Source organism: Macrosteles quadrilineatus, unplaced genomic scaffold (genome assembly GCF_028750875.1).
Source record: "Macrosteles quadrilineatus isolate MER2022 unplaced genomic scaffold, UCM_ALF_1.0 Scaffold_1__1_contigs__length_201487025, whole genome shotgun sequence".
NCBI lineage: Eukaryota > Metazoa > Arthropoda > Insecta > Hemiptera > Cicadellidae > Macrosteles > Macrosteles quadrilineatus.
The window spans coordinates 186,871,188-186,886,851 of NW_026542594.1; the positions used below are offsets into that span (position 1 = coordinate 186,871,188).

The 15,664-nt window shown below is 35.2% G+C and overlaps 1 protein-coding gene across 1 annotated transcript; it reads left to right on the forward strand.

Annotated features, from left to right (window-relative positions):
- Positions 1–11,027: 11,027 nt before the first annotated feature.
- On the forward strand, positions 11,028–15,347 carry LOC128983341 (DNA-directed RNA polymerase II subunit RPB11). The gene is made up of 4 exons (XM_054402596.1): positions 11,028–11,170; positions 13,031–13,120; positions 14,463–14,637; positions 15,234–15,347. Exons 1-4 carry the CDS (start codon positions 11,118–11,120, stop codon positions 15,267–15,269), a joined length of 354 nt encoding a protein of 117 aa, XP_054258571.1. The 5' UTR covers positions 11,028–11,117; the 3' UTR covers positions 15,270–15,347.
- The last annotated feature ends 317 nt before the right edge of the window (positions 15,348–15,664 follow it).

A 15,664-nucleotide genomic window follows, 5' to 3' on the forward strand; every position in this document is an offset into this window, starting at 1 on the left:
TAATTTGATAGTGAATTTCACTTTAATCGTTAACATTTTATTGGTTAATGTTTGTTGACCGATTTAGGCTACATAAAATTCAGTATGGAATTAACAGAAATTTTAAGAGCAACCACAACTATTACATTAGTTTAGTTGTATTCATAATTTGAGAAAATTACTTTTTATTGGTCTCCTTAGTCCTCTTTAGTGATGGCAGTAATAAATGATCGGCTGCCGCAAAGGTGAAAAAAGCCTGGTTTGGGACACGACACAACCTTTAGTTCACCATAGGCGGTCCAGAACAGAGCCCTCAGCGTTGCATTTGAAGTTCTATTAATAAAATTTAAACTAGACTTTAAAATGTCATTAAAACTCCAACGATAACGATCCAGAAGAAGCTCATTCTTGTGAATGGATTCCTTTCAGACCAAAAGAAGACAAGCATTGATGTGAATGCTTGGCCAAGAAACAACAGGTTAGTGAAAAATGCAAAATTCAATTGACAAGTTAACCTTTTCCAGACGGGCGACTTCTACAGCCTAGGACGGGCAAAAATTATACAAATAAAAAAATTAATTTTCATCATTTGTGTTTTTTTATACGTGTATACATAGAATAAACACAATGGTACATCTAATACTATCTAAATAATTATTTACTTGTTTTTATGCACCGTCTCCCGTCAAAAACATAAGAACCCATATGCAGATATATCCGCCATCCTTTATCGCCAAAGACTTAGGCGGATATATCCTTCACCTGTCTGCAAAGGGTTAAGCAATTAGGATGTAATTTAACACCTGACAAACTTGTCAAAAGCTACAAATTGCTAAACAAAGTATATGAATTGTAATAAATTTGTAAGTTGTCAACTAATAGAAAATAACTAGACAGTAGAACCTCCATTAATCGTCATCCTTTTAACCGTCACTCTCTGTTATCCGTCATCCCGCTACAGTGCTTAGATTATTTTTATGTATACATTACACTACTGTAACTTTCAACATAGACCTACATCACAAAAAAAACTGAAGATTCCCTAGTATTCTAGCCTACAGAGAAGAGGAGCACGAACTTAACAGCTACTTTACATAAATAAACAGAAGTATAAAACTTAATTGTCCAAACTAATGATTAATGATTAATGCAGGGACAAGCACACCTGTAGGTCTGGGGGATTATTCATTGAAAAAATTATGTCTATTAATTAGGGGTGTGCGGTGTGCGAGTACTTAAGTGGTTGGGTATTTACGAGTGAGTTATTCAGTATTCGGCTCAACTTGAGCTTTCTAAGAAAACTCTAGCAGTTGAGTTTTTGATAAATTTGCTGGAAGCACTTAAATTTGTATTATAGTATGGCAGAACCAAAGTGTGATCTTTACTCTATGAAGTTATTTTATACATTTACTGTCTGTTAAATAGAGCTGTTAAACTAAGAAGACAAGTATAAATTGCTTGGTTTGGAATGGATACCACCTTGGAGCTTGTGATAGATATTTCTTTGTTCAGCTTATTTTATTTTTTGTCAAATGAAATGTGACATTTCAAAAACAATAATGTGGGAGCCTACTGCATATTAATAAAGGACCTAACTAATATACAATGCATTTACACCAGAATTATGAAATGCAATTTTTAAGATTTGGTATTTTTCTTGGATAATGAGGTTATGTAACAAGATTTTAAAGAATCGAGGATCTACTGTATAAGTGTTACTATAAATTAAATACAGTACGATACAATACTACATAAAAAGTTAATTCATCTAACTTTTAAACACTTTACTACAGTAGAACCTCGCTATAACGACCCTCAATGTAAGGAATTACTCTATATAACGTAGTATTTTGCAATCCCTGTGAAAACGCCATACTCAGAAAATGTGCCCCTATATAGCCAATAAAACCCTATATATATAATGAATATTTAGTCATTTCGTCAGTAAATTGCTTACCCCTGTATAACGAATACCCAAAGTACGGAACCCCTACATAACGAACATAACCTCTATATAACGGATTCCCACACTCCTGACCCCTGTATTACGTATTTACTATTTTTTTATCCAAAATTTAGTGGACTATACGAACTTGTCTGAACAGGAAAGTTTTCAGTTTCTCATTCTCACAGTCAATATCGGCTCTGCAGTCAGTACTTCACAAAAATTAATAAGGTGTGGAGTCAACTGGGCGTATTAATCAAAATATGGGCAAAAACAAACAAACACACAAACTTTCACAATTATAATATTATTAGTAAGATATAGTACAATGTCACCTGTTTTTTAGCTAGCTACATGTACAAAACGTTATGTGACAATAAAGAAATATTTATTTATTTATTTAGTATATATAGTATGATGTGTGTCCGTGAACGCGATAACTTGAGTAATTTTTGTCCGATTTTGATGAAATTTTGTTTAATTAAAGGTGTAAGATGGGATAAACTTGAATGAGTTCGCAAACTAAATTTCCCAATTTCTCTCTAAACCTTTTTAAAGAGCTTAAAACAAACAAATAATTTAGTATATCAAAGTGTTTTTGTACGGTTATTGGTAGGAGAAAATTAAAAAAACTGTGAATTTAAAATGCCTATGTTATTATTATGCAGAATATTGTAGAATGTTGTAGTTTGCTTGTTTATGGATATATTTTGATAAAACTTGGTAAATGTATATATTTTATACTAAGTAGGGATGGTCAAGTCTCGAAATTTCGGGAAATTTTCGGGAAATTTTAAGTCTCGTTACACGAGACGAGATTTCTTTTTGGCCGAGATTTTTATCGAGACGAGAATAAAAAAAAATTAAAAAATAAAAACACGCCTGCAGAAAGTCAATGCAATACCCGCAATACAGGACCGTGTTGTAGTTGCGTTTCCTTTGCGAAGGCGTTCTTATTAATTAATTCTTCAAATGTAAATATTACTTTAATTATTTTAATAACATTTGAGAAGTTTTGTTAAGTGTTAGCAGTGTGAGGAATGTTTTATTACTATAAAAAAAGTCAAAACCAGTAACTATTTTGTAGAAACTAATATTTTATTTTATGATTTATTTTATTTTAGGATAAGTTTAACTCTATCCTAACTGATATCACTATGTTTCCTAATCGTAGGCATTTTTAATAAGTTAGGCGTGATTAATAAAAAAATGTTATGCTGATGTTTTTTAATAACAGATTGTAAATATTCTTGCCTATTATCATTATTTTTGTATTTAAACAGTCATCTAACAATGTTACAAAATCAGGTAAAAATTCTGAACGTGCATTTCCCGTTGTGTATGAGAAGGGAAATCCCGTCTCGATCTCGTCTCGAAATTTTATGAGAAATAAAAAATCTCGTCTCGTCTCGAACTAAAAATCCAATCTCGTCCATCCCTAAACTAAGCTATTAATATTTTACTAAAAACACACTTTATTATCAATTCAGACAAATAGAAATTCGCTTAGTCGGCAGGTTTGCTGCAGTGGGGGTATTAATGTATACAATGAATGACTAAAGTTAGATTAACTTCTATGTACCTGTATATGCTGAAGTATCCTGGTTCCGTCTGCTGCCTCTGCTCGTAGCAGCTCAGCCATGTTGGAGTACAGCTTGTCCCAGTAGTCACACGGCTGCCACGCCACGGAGGTCCACGTTCAGATACAAGTGCAGTGCAGAACATACAGTCCAACACTGTAGTGGGGAAGTCACAATCACTAAAACCTCGCTCTCCCAGGAATGCAGCCTGTGTGACACCAGAAAGTCTTATACCAGAAAACTGTCGTTTACAAGGCTCGGTAAAATCAGCTGGAATGTGGTGAATTTACCGATCAATCTTACATTTGGAACTTTGTCAAAAAGGTATACTGTAATATGATGTTCATCAGTAAGCTATCAACAAAGCTACACTATAGTAGATTTTCTTATTAAACAGATAGTAGAACGGAAGAACACTGAAATTAATAGGTATAAGAGAATTCAGGTTTGGTAAATTAGTCAGATTTGGACAGGCACATTGCACTTTTACAATAAATACTGGAAATGCTTAATAACACCAAAATTAACTGTAAATTCTGTATTGAAATAGTGTATGTTGAACAGTTTTGTGATTTTACAAGGACTGTCTCAAAATTAAGGTATCCAAGATCCTGTCACAGGTAAGCAATATAGTTCAAATCTGACGCCAACGTTGTGTATATGAATCAACAGATATATAAGCCTTTAATTTTAAATAATAAAATTCATCCTTTACTATTGAATGAATTAAATATTTTCATCACAACTGCCCTGGCATTAAAAAACACAACCAAAAAAGGGACATAACCCAGTTAGGGAGAATATTTTATTCAATTAATTAACCAAATACGGATTAAACTTGTAATCTATATATGAGGGGAAATAAGTACAGTATAAAAAAGATTACAGTATCATTCTATTTTATTAATTGGAAATACATTAATTAATGTATATTGTATATTATGTATACTTATTTCGTCACAAAAGTGCTAACCTTCAAAGAATTCTTATGATGCAAATCATCATCCAGTCGCTTTCTGATGAATGGTGGATTGATTGCCAACCCATCCAACGTCTTGCAGCGAGAGAGAGCAACGTAGGAGAGACCGATCGTGAACTCTGTACGCCCCAAGTCCACGTCAACCTAATAATAATTTAAAAGTATTACATACTAGCTGTAACCCGCGGGCTTTGCCCCGTTTAACTTCTTCATTTTCAAGATTATCTCGTTCGCATGGCTCAATCACGTCCTGGTTGAAGTTTGTTCGCTACGCTCACTTGCCTTCAGGTTAGCTCGTTCGCTACGCTAACTCGCCTCCAGGTTGAAGTTCGTTCGCTACGCTCACTCACCTTTTGGTTGCAAATTAGCTGTTGTCATAAATGTAAAAGAAATAATAGTGCTGCACCCTGTTGGTAATCCTTGTAACTTTAATGCTATTGAACATCACAGAACATAACCAACTTGTTTAATTGAAACAGCTGTTAAGATTAAATAATTCCATTTCTCATAAGGTTAACATGGGAAACTCCAGAGCCACTGGGGCGGAGCCCGAAAGGATTTTTGAAATAAAAATATGCCTATATGTTAATCGGGAATGTGAGCTATCATCATGCCAAATTTCAGCCCAATCCGACCAGTATTTTTCACGTTCACTTGTCACAAACATACATCCATACATCCATACATCTAAACTTTCTCATTTATAATATTAGTAGGAAAAACCAAATAATTCATTTTAACTTTTCTGTTAGAAAGTTAAATCTCTAAAGCATCTGTTATATTAGACGTTTAAAATTTTAACGAACCATTCTTTTTACTACTATTGTGCTGACTGACAATATATATACAGTCATATACATATTAAAATGAACTAATAGTGTTTTTTTGGCATATAGGGGCTTCAAAACGAATATGTATAACGGTTTCAATCTTAAAGGCTTACCACACAACCTATGGTAATAGATTCTTGTCCATAAGGGAAATTCAATAAAATGGGGGTTTTATAGACTTGTCGATTATATTTTGATTTAGCTCAGTTGAGGAGGTATGATTTTAAATATTTTACGATAAATTTCACATATTTCATTTATATTAAATAAGTCTAAAAGTTATTAGTTTCTTGTTTGGAAATTAAACAGATTCTTTGATCAACTTTACATGATTTTATATATGTAGATTGTTATTACTCGTAAACAACACATAGACCTATTTTTGCTATTGAAATACACTCATGCAAACCTTATCCAGGCCCTAATCTTTGAAATTTAGATGATTGAAAAATAATAAAAGTAATTTATTTATATATTGAAATGGAAACTTAATATATGTTGGTATATTATAACGGATTTATAAAGCAGGTACAGGAATTATGAATAGCAAATCAAACTGTAAATTTTTGAAATTATTTTGGACGTGCAGCATAAATTATAGTAATTATAGTATATGGAATTGTCTAGGTATACGAACCTAGCAAATTAAATGCAAATGTAACTGTAGATTGATAAATACTAATGCCTTTAAATTTAAACCCATTGAAGAATTGCCATAGTATTAACGTCATGTATATAATAAAAATACATTATAGCTATTTATTTTTAGAATAATAATTTATATTTTGCCTAAAATCAAATGGCAACTTACACGGTTGTATGTTTGGCCTTGAGATTGGTGGACTGTGCTTGCCCATGCCAGATCCAAAGGAATCTGCTCTCTTGTGCAAGTTGCATTTCCTTTCTTCCATGATCTTATTATCGGAGGGATCGGAAATGTATCTCGCTGCATCCTCGGTCCAGAATAATTGGCGAAATTCACCATGACAGCTACTGGTAGATCATTTGGGGTGGATTTTCCAGACTCATATACAATTGCCACGACTTCGCCGATGGCGCCGTTGACGAGCCCAGAAGCCACCCACAAGTTGGCCTTGAGCACAACTAAAGCTCCTTCCGCGAGGTAGATCACCTTCTGGAGACCTCCAGCGTCATCGCTAGTTCCCTGACTTGCCACCAAGTTGTTGGGTTTAGCAGGGATGCGAGCTACTGGGGAATGCAGGCCTAGTAGTCGGTTTAGGTTGAAAGCTTTAGCCTTCATTCTCAGGGAAAAGATGTGAATGGCATCGTTGAAGTTTCGTCGTTCTTCTTCCGTCAAGTTGATATAAAAGCGGTTACTGAAAACTGCATATGTTGCGACCGTGCAACAACCCCTGGCAACCTCGTCAAGGGCTTTCCTATAAAAAATAATTATAAATTATGTAATGGTTTATTGTTGTTCTCAAAACTATGTTATTTTTTTAGTAAAGAGTCACAGTATCTATCTATATATATAATACGTGAAGCCGTTTTTTGTTAACGCAACTCCTCGCAATATTACTTAATAGAACAATCCATTAATAACAACCATCTTTAAGAGTAAACTTACAGACTGCTGGAGAGACCCTTCTATGCTACACAAATAGAGTTCAACCAAACATGTTACAATGTAAATATCCTATGATGCTGTCTGTTCTCAATGGCCGTGTAATAAGATCATATGACCCATAATCAAAATGGAACATTCACTCACCCAATACGGGCTGCTTGTTCTCTAACTTGTAGTAGCTGCACGCAAGTAGACTAGCAGGCTCTGTGGTACTGAAACGCCCCGTGGACGCAAGGCAATCACACGTCCTCATCAGGAAACTAGGGAACTCTCCGTGGTTGATGCCGTATCTCCTCCAACCACCAACACCGTCCACCACACCTAAAACATGCCACAAGTTGGTTAGTATCATCTTTCACTATTGATAGAACTAGACGTCCCATTCCCAGGTTAAAGTTTTGCCAGTTTTAAATTAAAATGTACAGAATAAAGTCTTTCAAAATACAGAAATAAAGTATTCTAGTATTAAATTGGCCACATTCTATGCTTGATGCTCATGAATAAAGTATTCTATATTCTGTAGGCTATAATCAACAGGGGAGATGAGTGCATATGACACTAAAGAGGCTAATGGAATTGATAGGCTACTTTAAACATCTTAGATAAGAAATTAATTTTTTTATTAGCTTTCAGGACCTTTTTATGTGCACCTGTTATTAAGAAATACAAATATCAACCGCCTTGACCTAGTCTATAATCCCAAGCAGCCCAAGTTAAGTTGCTATGGTACTGTAGGGACTAACAAAAAATAAAAGTATCCAAGAAAATATAAAACATAGGATAGGCTTATCCTAAACCAAGACCATTAAACTAATTGGTATTATTTGCTATAACACCTTCCTTGGCCAAAATAGGTTGTTCCATTGGTGTGAACCTGGCAATAACTCCAGCAATAAGTAATGTGCGTGCCCGATAAAACCTATTGCTGGCCGTTTTGCGGGAAAATACAGTCGCGTACCGTATTACCGTTTATGTCACCAAATAGAGGACACTTTAACAGACACGTCAGTATCAATATCATGTACCTGGGGGGTAAGTTAGGGGGGGTAAACTCAGCAATAAGTCAATACTACTAGGAGGTCACGAATTGTGGATATTTATAGGCATGCACTGTGGATGCGATACTCCCCAGTGTTGATTAACGTCCGCACGGGTGAGTACTGCAACTATCCGCAGTAGGCCTACTATCCTGATAATTAGACCAATTCGTAATTACCAAGGGAAAAATGTGGTTCGGATTCCACTATAAACTGTAGGTCCCTTAGTTGCCATTAGCTGTATGGGCTATTAATTAACAGCTGTCTAAAGAATGTCGGCCTTAGTCACTAGGCTAACAAGACTACAAGATCGCGCCACTCATCCTACACTCATCTCCATTCATACTTGGTTTAAAATATCTACTTTGTATGGTCGCCATTTGTTAGAACAGTATTATTAACAGTAATAAAATCTATTGCTGGCCTTTTAGCAGAAAAATACGGCGGCGTAGGTTATTAAGTCGACCGAGAGTGTCAGCTGATAGAGGACAAATTAACGGACACGACAGTATCAATATCATGTACCTGGGGGATAAGTTAAGGGGGTTAAGTCAGCAATAAGTAGTGCTCGCGCCCATGGCTTTCCACTGGGGCTACTTAAGTTAACTTACTAGGCCAAAATTATTTTGTTTCTAATCCAGAAGTTGTCACACTGATCCTGATATAAGTTAGGCCTAGATTCAAATTTTGACCCAGTTGACTTTAAACTACCAAGTTAACTGAAAAACAAACAAGACAAGGCAACAGAGAAATATAACAGGAATCAGGGTTTATACCACTCATGTCACATGAGTTCATACCAAATTTTGCTAAAATAATAAGCTTCTGTTAGTCTACTAATAGGCTAATTTAATTCTACTCTTCTAGTCCGTTATTTTGGACTTACCTTTCACATAGGCCTAGTAATTTTCTGGAATGGTTGAACAAACAAATAATAACAATTATTTACAAACCCCTAGCCTACACAAACTCAATAGCTAACCTTACTTTATTCAGACAGCCGAGAACCGACAACAAAACAAACAAACAAGCAAAACACACAAAACTGCAAAACTGACAAAACCCAACTTGAAGAGAAGTCAGTCAGAAAACGGAGACGAAGGACGAAGACGAAACATGAAACAAAACAAGCATAGCAAACAAGCGAAGGAAGTTAGAACAGAAGACGGAATGGAAGAACGAAACGGAACGAAACTGAACTGAACTGACGGGAGAACAGAAATGAAACTATAATGACACCTATAAATTTATTATTTTTTTTTTATTCACGGCAACGGGCAAAATTACTATTTTTACTATAAATTACATGCATAACAGTTTGTGGATTAATAATCAATCAAGGCGGCTTCGCTCACCTTAATTTGTTATCTAGGACTCGTCAAATTGTACACACCACGAATACCATGGCCACCTTTAACTCCAGGGGCCCATTTCATAATAAAGTACAAACGAATATTATTAGTAAATCAGCTGCTCGCCCAATGCAAATCTAATGGAAATTTATTATAAAATTTATTATGTAGTTTATTATGAAATGGGCCCCAGGCCGCGGCCTCCGAAGTGACAACGACAACGCCGCAAGTGGTGTTGTAACAGCTGTTTTGTTTGGAAGCAGCTAATGGTATTTGTGTATTTACGAAAGATTGGTTACTGGACTATGACAATATTGACTCCACTAAAATGTACAGATATAGATTTTTAATTAATATTGTTTCGGTTTTGATTTCTGTATGTTTTATTTTAAACATTTTAATAAATTAATGTTTATATAATTAAATTTAAATCAATAAAGTGTAAATTAATGAGCCTGTCAGCCAAGTTATCTTATGGGACGTCTGTCACTAAACAGCCCTACTTGCGACGTTGCCAATTCTACCAGGCCGCGGCTGGAGTTAAAGGCGGCCGTGCGAATACACTGTTACACATACATACACGAACATTAAAACCTGTCCTTACATTTATTCCGACGTTTCACGGGACCAAAACAACGTCCCACTTTCTCAGGGAATTTAAACTTTATTTGTCTCCTCTCGCGTACAGTTCGGCCAAAGTTTCTGTGCGCGCAACCAGATCTGGTTGGGTTTTATTTGCGTGGGGTTTGGTCGGGGTACTTTTGTGAAAACATTTTGTCTTGCTTCTCGCTCTCACTTACCCCACGGCCAACTTTAACTCCAGGCCGTGGCCTCGTAGAAATGGCAACTTTGCAAGTGGTATTGTCTAGCGCCAGACGTCCCATAAGATAATATGGCAGACAGGTGAAACCATAGCTCATTAATTCGCCTATTATTCATTTAAATTTATGAACATAAATTTAATAAAAGATTGATAATAAAACATATATAATTTAAAACCAAAACAATATTTAAATTAAAAATCTATTTTTGTATATTTTAAGTGAAGTCAATATTTTCATATCCCAGTAACCATGATTTCATATTACTAAAAAATACACATATACCATTAGCTGCCTCCAAAACAAAACAGCTGTTACAACCCTACTTGTGAGTTGCGACGTTGCCACTTCGAAGGCCGCGGTCTAGAGTCCGCGCGCAGTGCGCACAGAAGTACTGTACGCGAGCCGAACGCCTAAACACAAGTGGTAAAAATTAATCATAAAAATCCGTTAGTCATAAATTCTCAAGACAACCGGGAGCACAGTGGTACTATTTCTATCCTCGAAAAAGCATGGGTTAAGTTAAAAACTAGAATAGCGTTTGAAATAAACTATAGATTGATTAATGGTTCGTCTTCTAAAGCTCTAGAAAGTGACGTATACCCTATCAAACTACCTGCCACTATTGTATTTTCTCTGTTTTCTGTCTACCATCTTTCTTGTATTGGGTCACTGGCACTGGCTTAGTTTAGTTAGAATATTGAAAAATATTAACGTTACCTAACACCAACACCTTATGAAACCCCAGGACAAATTTATTCTACGGCCCCAACATAAATAGAAATAATATGGCTACATGGTAGTTTAACTAAACTAGCGATTTGTAGGCAAACTAGAAAAGAAAAAAGAACAAGAAGATATGAATAAAAAAGATGAAAGATTGAGGTTAGGTTGAGTTGAGAGATACATACAAACTACAAACCCAAGTACCCAAGCCATAACTGGGAAGTAGGCATATAATTTTTGTCGATACACTTAAAATAATAAATAACTCCCTTTTATAAACATGAATGCACCTCCAACATTTGAATCATTTCTGTTATTTGAAGGAGAAAAAAAGTAAGTAGACTGGGTCTATAAAATGTTTACGCATAGTCTATCCTATTCACTTGAGATAGCTCTAAGCAAAATTAGCTCTAATAACTAATCAATTCACCATAGGTTGGCCTTATTGAGACATACAAATTTAAATGCATCTGTAATTGAAGGTAATTAATTAATTGAAGAAATATTTTAGCTGTGTTGGTGAGGGTCTGCCAATAAAAGCTAAGGCAACTTAGGTGGCCTACTTACGATTTGGTTCTGAGAAAATTCCTCCTAGCCTAATTTGTTGTCAACAGATCATTTTCTAGATTCATAGCAAAATTATTAGGCCCATTTTAAAAGTTTAAGTAGCCTAAGTTAGGTTACAATACCTTCAAACTCAAATAGAGACAGCGCCAGATTTAGATTTTATGCGCTCATAGGCCCAACTGTCCCCCCCCCCTTTATAGCATCATGGAATTTATACCTCAGAATGTCCTTTATAGATTAAAGTAGATTTCTATTGTTAAATAAAATGAAAGGATTTATTTTATACGCAGAGGATACACGTCCGGTAACCGAACGTGGATTATCCCTCTAAGTGTCCATAGTATTGGTATTAATGTTTGCCGATTTATTGCGCAATCGCAGGGTTTTACTAAAATGTATCTTAGAAACTTAAAAACAATGTAAAGTAATGTTTTATATATCATTTTGTTTGGGAAATTATGGGCTTCAATGTAATATATAAAACATTACAAAAAAATTTTCAACAATTTTTGTGGGGTTAACATTTCTCAAAAATTATAAAAAAAAATGAAAAAATGTATGTTTGCGCTCAATAAATTTTTATAATTATTTATAAGTCTACAAATATTTTAAAATAGCCACTTTGTTTTAAATTTAATAAGGATTACAAAAATATAATAGGAAGGAAGTAACTTAAGTTAAATTTGCAAATAAATAAGTTATGGGTGAAAAACAGATTTCGTACACTTAGCGTTAGCTAAGAATGCATAGCCTTAGAACCATAGCTAGGAATCTGGCCGATAATTTACATCAATATCACTACCTACTTCTTCAGGATCATCAACCAGCCCTTCAAAATCAATTAAATCTTCTTATAATGCACCACGTATATCACTAATTTTAATTTTTAACACTAAAACAATGATAAACGTAATAAAACACATCAGTCATCGGTGCGAGGTTAACCAAGTTGTTTACAAATACGCACGTCAGCTGTCTGCTACAATATTTTCGGAACTAAAATGAAAAGCGTCTAGAAAGACATCAGGAGAAAGCTTAGAATCTGCCGAAAACAACGATACCAATCTCGATCCAGTTCAATCTGATTCAGTCAGTCCCAGAGCCTTCGCCGTAAACGATGTTTGTGTGTCGCAAAAGCGACGCATAACACCACGGCGGGTGTGTTGTGCGTCGATTACGCGCTGCTTAACACTGCGTCCAGCAGTGACGTCACCAGGTTGTTGGGGCCCGGAACACCATTACCACATCTACAATATATACAGCTATCGGTGTTAGTGGTGTAGTTGATAGAGTACTCGGCTGGTGTACAAGAGAGTCTAAATCCCATCGGTGACAATAACTTTTTGTTAAAGATATTGCTTAGAATGCCATTTCTTCTTAACTGTACCGGTACACCTTTTGTTAGATTTTATAATTTTATTTCATGAATAAAATTTAACTAGTTTCCTAAAAAAATGATTGTCTAAGCAATTTGCGCTTCTATGCCTTGGCCTACATAACCTATTGGCAAATTCAGCCTGATAAGAGAGTGTTCTGAGCCTAAGTACAGTGGAATGAAGACCACATTTTAATTTTAGGTTTACAGTAATGCAACTATTAAAAAGCCTTGTATTTTCTGTTTTACAGAATTATAAAAGAACTTGACACAAAAGTACCCAATGCTGCAATTTTTACTGTCAACAAAGAGGATCACACCCTGGGGAACATGATCAGAAAGTAAGTTTTTATATTAACATACTCATAACATTTAGTCAAGGCCACTTAAATTGGATCTAAGCTATATCTACTTGCGTTTAAGTCTAATAATTGAAGTCACAAGTTTTAAAACACAGCCTCACGATGGAAACCTATTTTACGAAAGTGCTAGTGAATAAAACAAATTATTATACCGGGAGCGGCAAAATTCAGCGTACCGCTGCAGACTGGTGAAGCGTCATTGTTTATCTCTCGCGCTATGTTTATCTCTTACTTTCACTCCTTATCTAATCTAACGTCAAGTCATGTTTTATTTTGCCTTCGTTTATTCTTTATCGAGGATTTTTTGTTTTGTCAATATTCCGTCTGTGACCGTGAAGTGAAGTTGGTTAGTGTAGTGCTTGTTCTATTAATACATCAGTGTTTATTATTATGAATCGCATACTATGTATAGACTAACAAGTATTTCTTTTGAAAAACTGGTGGAAATTTGATCGTAACTATACGGATGTTCTTGCAGCATACAGACAACAGTTTCCTGGAACACAACCTACCAACGTTTTTTCGGAGAAACATCAAAGTTTAGAACATAAAAAAAAATTGATAACGGAACATTTTGATGTTATATTTACACCACAACCATGTAAAAGACAATGGAGGTGGTCACTTTGAGCAGCTTCTCTAACAGGAACTTACAATAATAACTTACTGTTATAGTTAGGCCTATGTTTAATACTAGCTGTAGTTTAGCTGCACTTTCGGTACGCTGACTTTATCCGCACCCTGTATATTGGCCTTGTTGAACATTTAAATTTAGTTATACATTTCATTATTAATTGCCAATATAATCCACAAACTAAACCAACCATTCCTAAAAAAAAGGCGGGGAAATAATTTGTAGCAATTTTTATATTCTAAACCTGTTCTAAAAACTGCTCACAGAGTGTCAGACCCACTTTTATAAACGGGCAGTCTGGGCATATACCCAGGGGCGCCCTGCCCGCACTAGAAAAAAATGGGGGCACTGCTTTTGGGTCTGCCCAGGTCTCCACTCAAACGCGGCCCTGCAGAGTGTGCTGCTATCAAAGTTTGATCTGCGCCTTTAGTTTTTGCTCCTGTTATTGATGCTACATAATATATGCTATAATTTACAATGAGTTGTTCTTTTAAATTGCCTTTGTTAAAAAGTGTGCGTACTGCGTATTCAACAGAAATCAGTAGCAGACATCAGCACAATCTGTTGGTGGCTCATTTTGAACATCCATTTTTTAACTAAATCTGGCTGTCAGCTGTTACAAGCGAATGGGATGTGTCCATCCATAACCAAACGTACAACGTTACAAGGTTACAACACATGTTGCAGTCAGCTGTTGAAGGACCCCAACGTCCTGTTCGCCGGCTACAAACTGCCTCACCCTCTGGAACACAAGTTTGTGCTGAGAATTCAGACCACTTCGGACTACACTCCACAAGAGGCCATGATGAACGCCATCACTGACCTCATCGCTGAAATATCCTTGTTTGAAGAGAGATTCAAGGTGAGGAATATTTTTGAAATCTAAATAAACTTCTTGAACATAAGTCAATTCGAGTAAATTTACTAAGACTGCAGCGAAATACCTTTTGCGCAAATACCATTTTCAAAAATAACAGATTATCTTATTCTAGGAGTACACTTAGCGATAATTTTTTTATCATCCCTTCTACAACAAAAACTCGTAGTAATTAGTGTTGAATTAATTAAAAATTACGACTCCCGTTTTTGTGTGCAGCATAGCATCCACTGTTTTTATGTAATTTCCAGATTTTCATGGTAAAAGTAACTAACCAAAAAACTGAACCATCGATCTTAGTTGCTTACGAAGGTGTAGGCCTAATTATTTTGTTAACACTATTTTTTGCCATTTTATATCTAAAGAAAAAATGTTAACTTACGTTTTTTTATTTTGCTGCTCTTTATTAGAAACCACTAAAAACTCCTTTCTCAGAATGAGTGGTATAGCGGCCAGAACGTGTAAGGATAAAATTTCCCCAAAACCTTTTGTTCACTATCAAATGTTTAATTTACCAATACCGTATATATTATACATTCAATGTTTTTGATAACCTAACTGAATGTTGTTTCTGTTAACAGGAAGCAATTAAGGAGAAAAAGGAAGGACTCGACTAATTCTTGCGGTTCACCCAGAATCTGTTTGTATTCCTTCCATAAATGTTTAATGTAAATAGATAAGTTATTCATGAACGTTTGCTTTTAATAAATGAATTTTTCCGTACAATATTATGATTCTGCTTCAACTCCTTTAACTCACTGATTGGTTAGTATCTGTGCTACTAGATATTAAAAGTGACAGAATAGAATTGTTTTAGTAGAGTTTGCAACCTCAATGCACCAAATAAATGATTTACACTTTTAAATACAGAGATAAATTTTTGTACAAGATCTACAAAAGTTGTACTAAGCTTATCTAAAATGGGTAGGATCGATTTACAGTAGTCGTAGGTAGTCTGGGCGCGCGGCCGTGCTATGGCGGGGGTTGTAGAGGGGAGTGTTTATTGCTCATT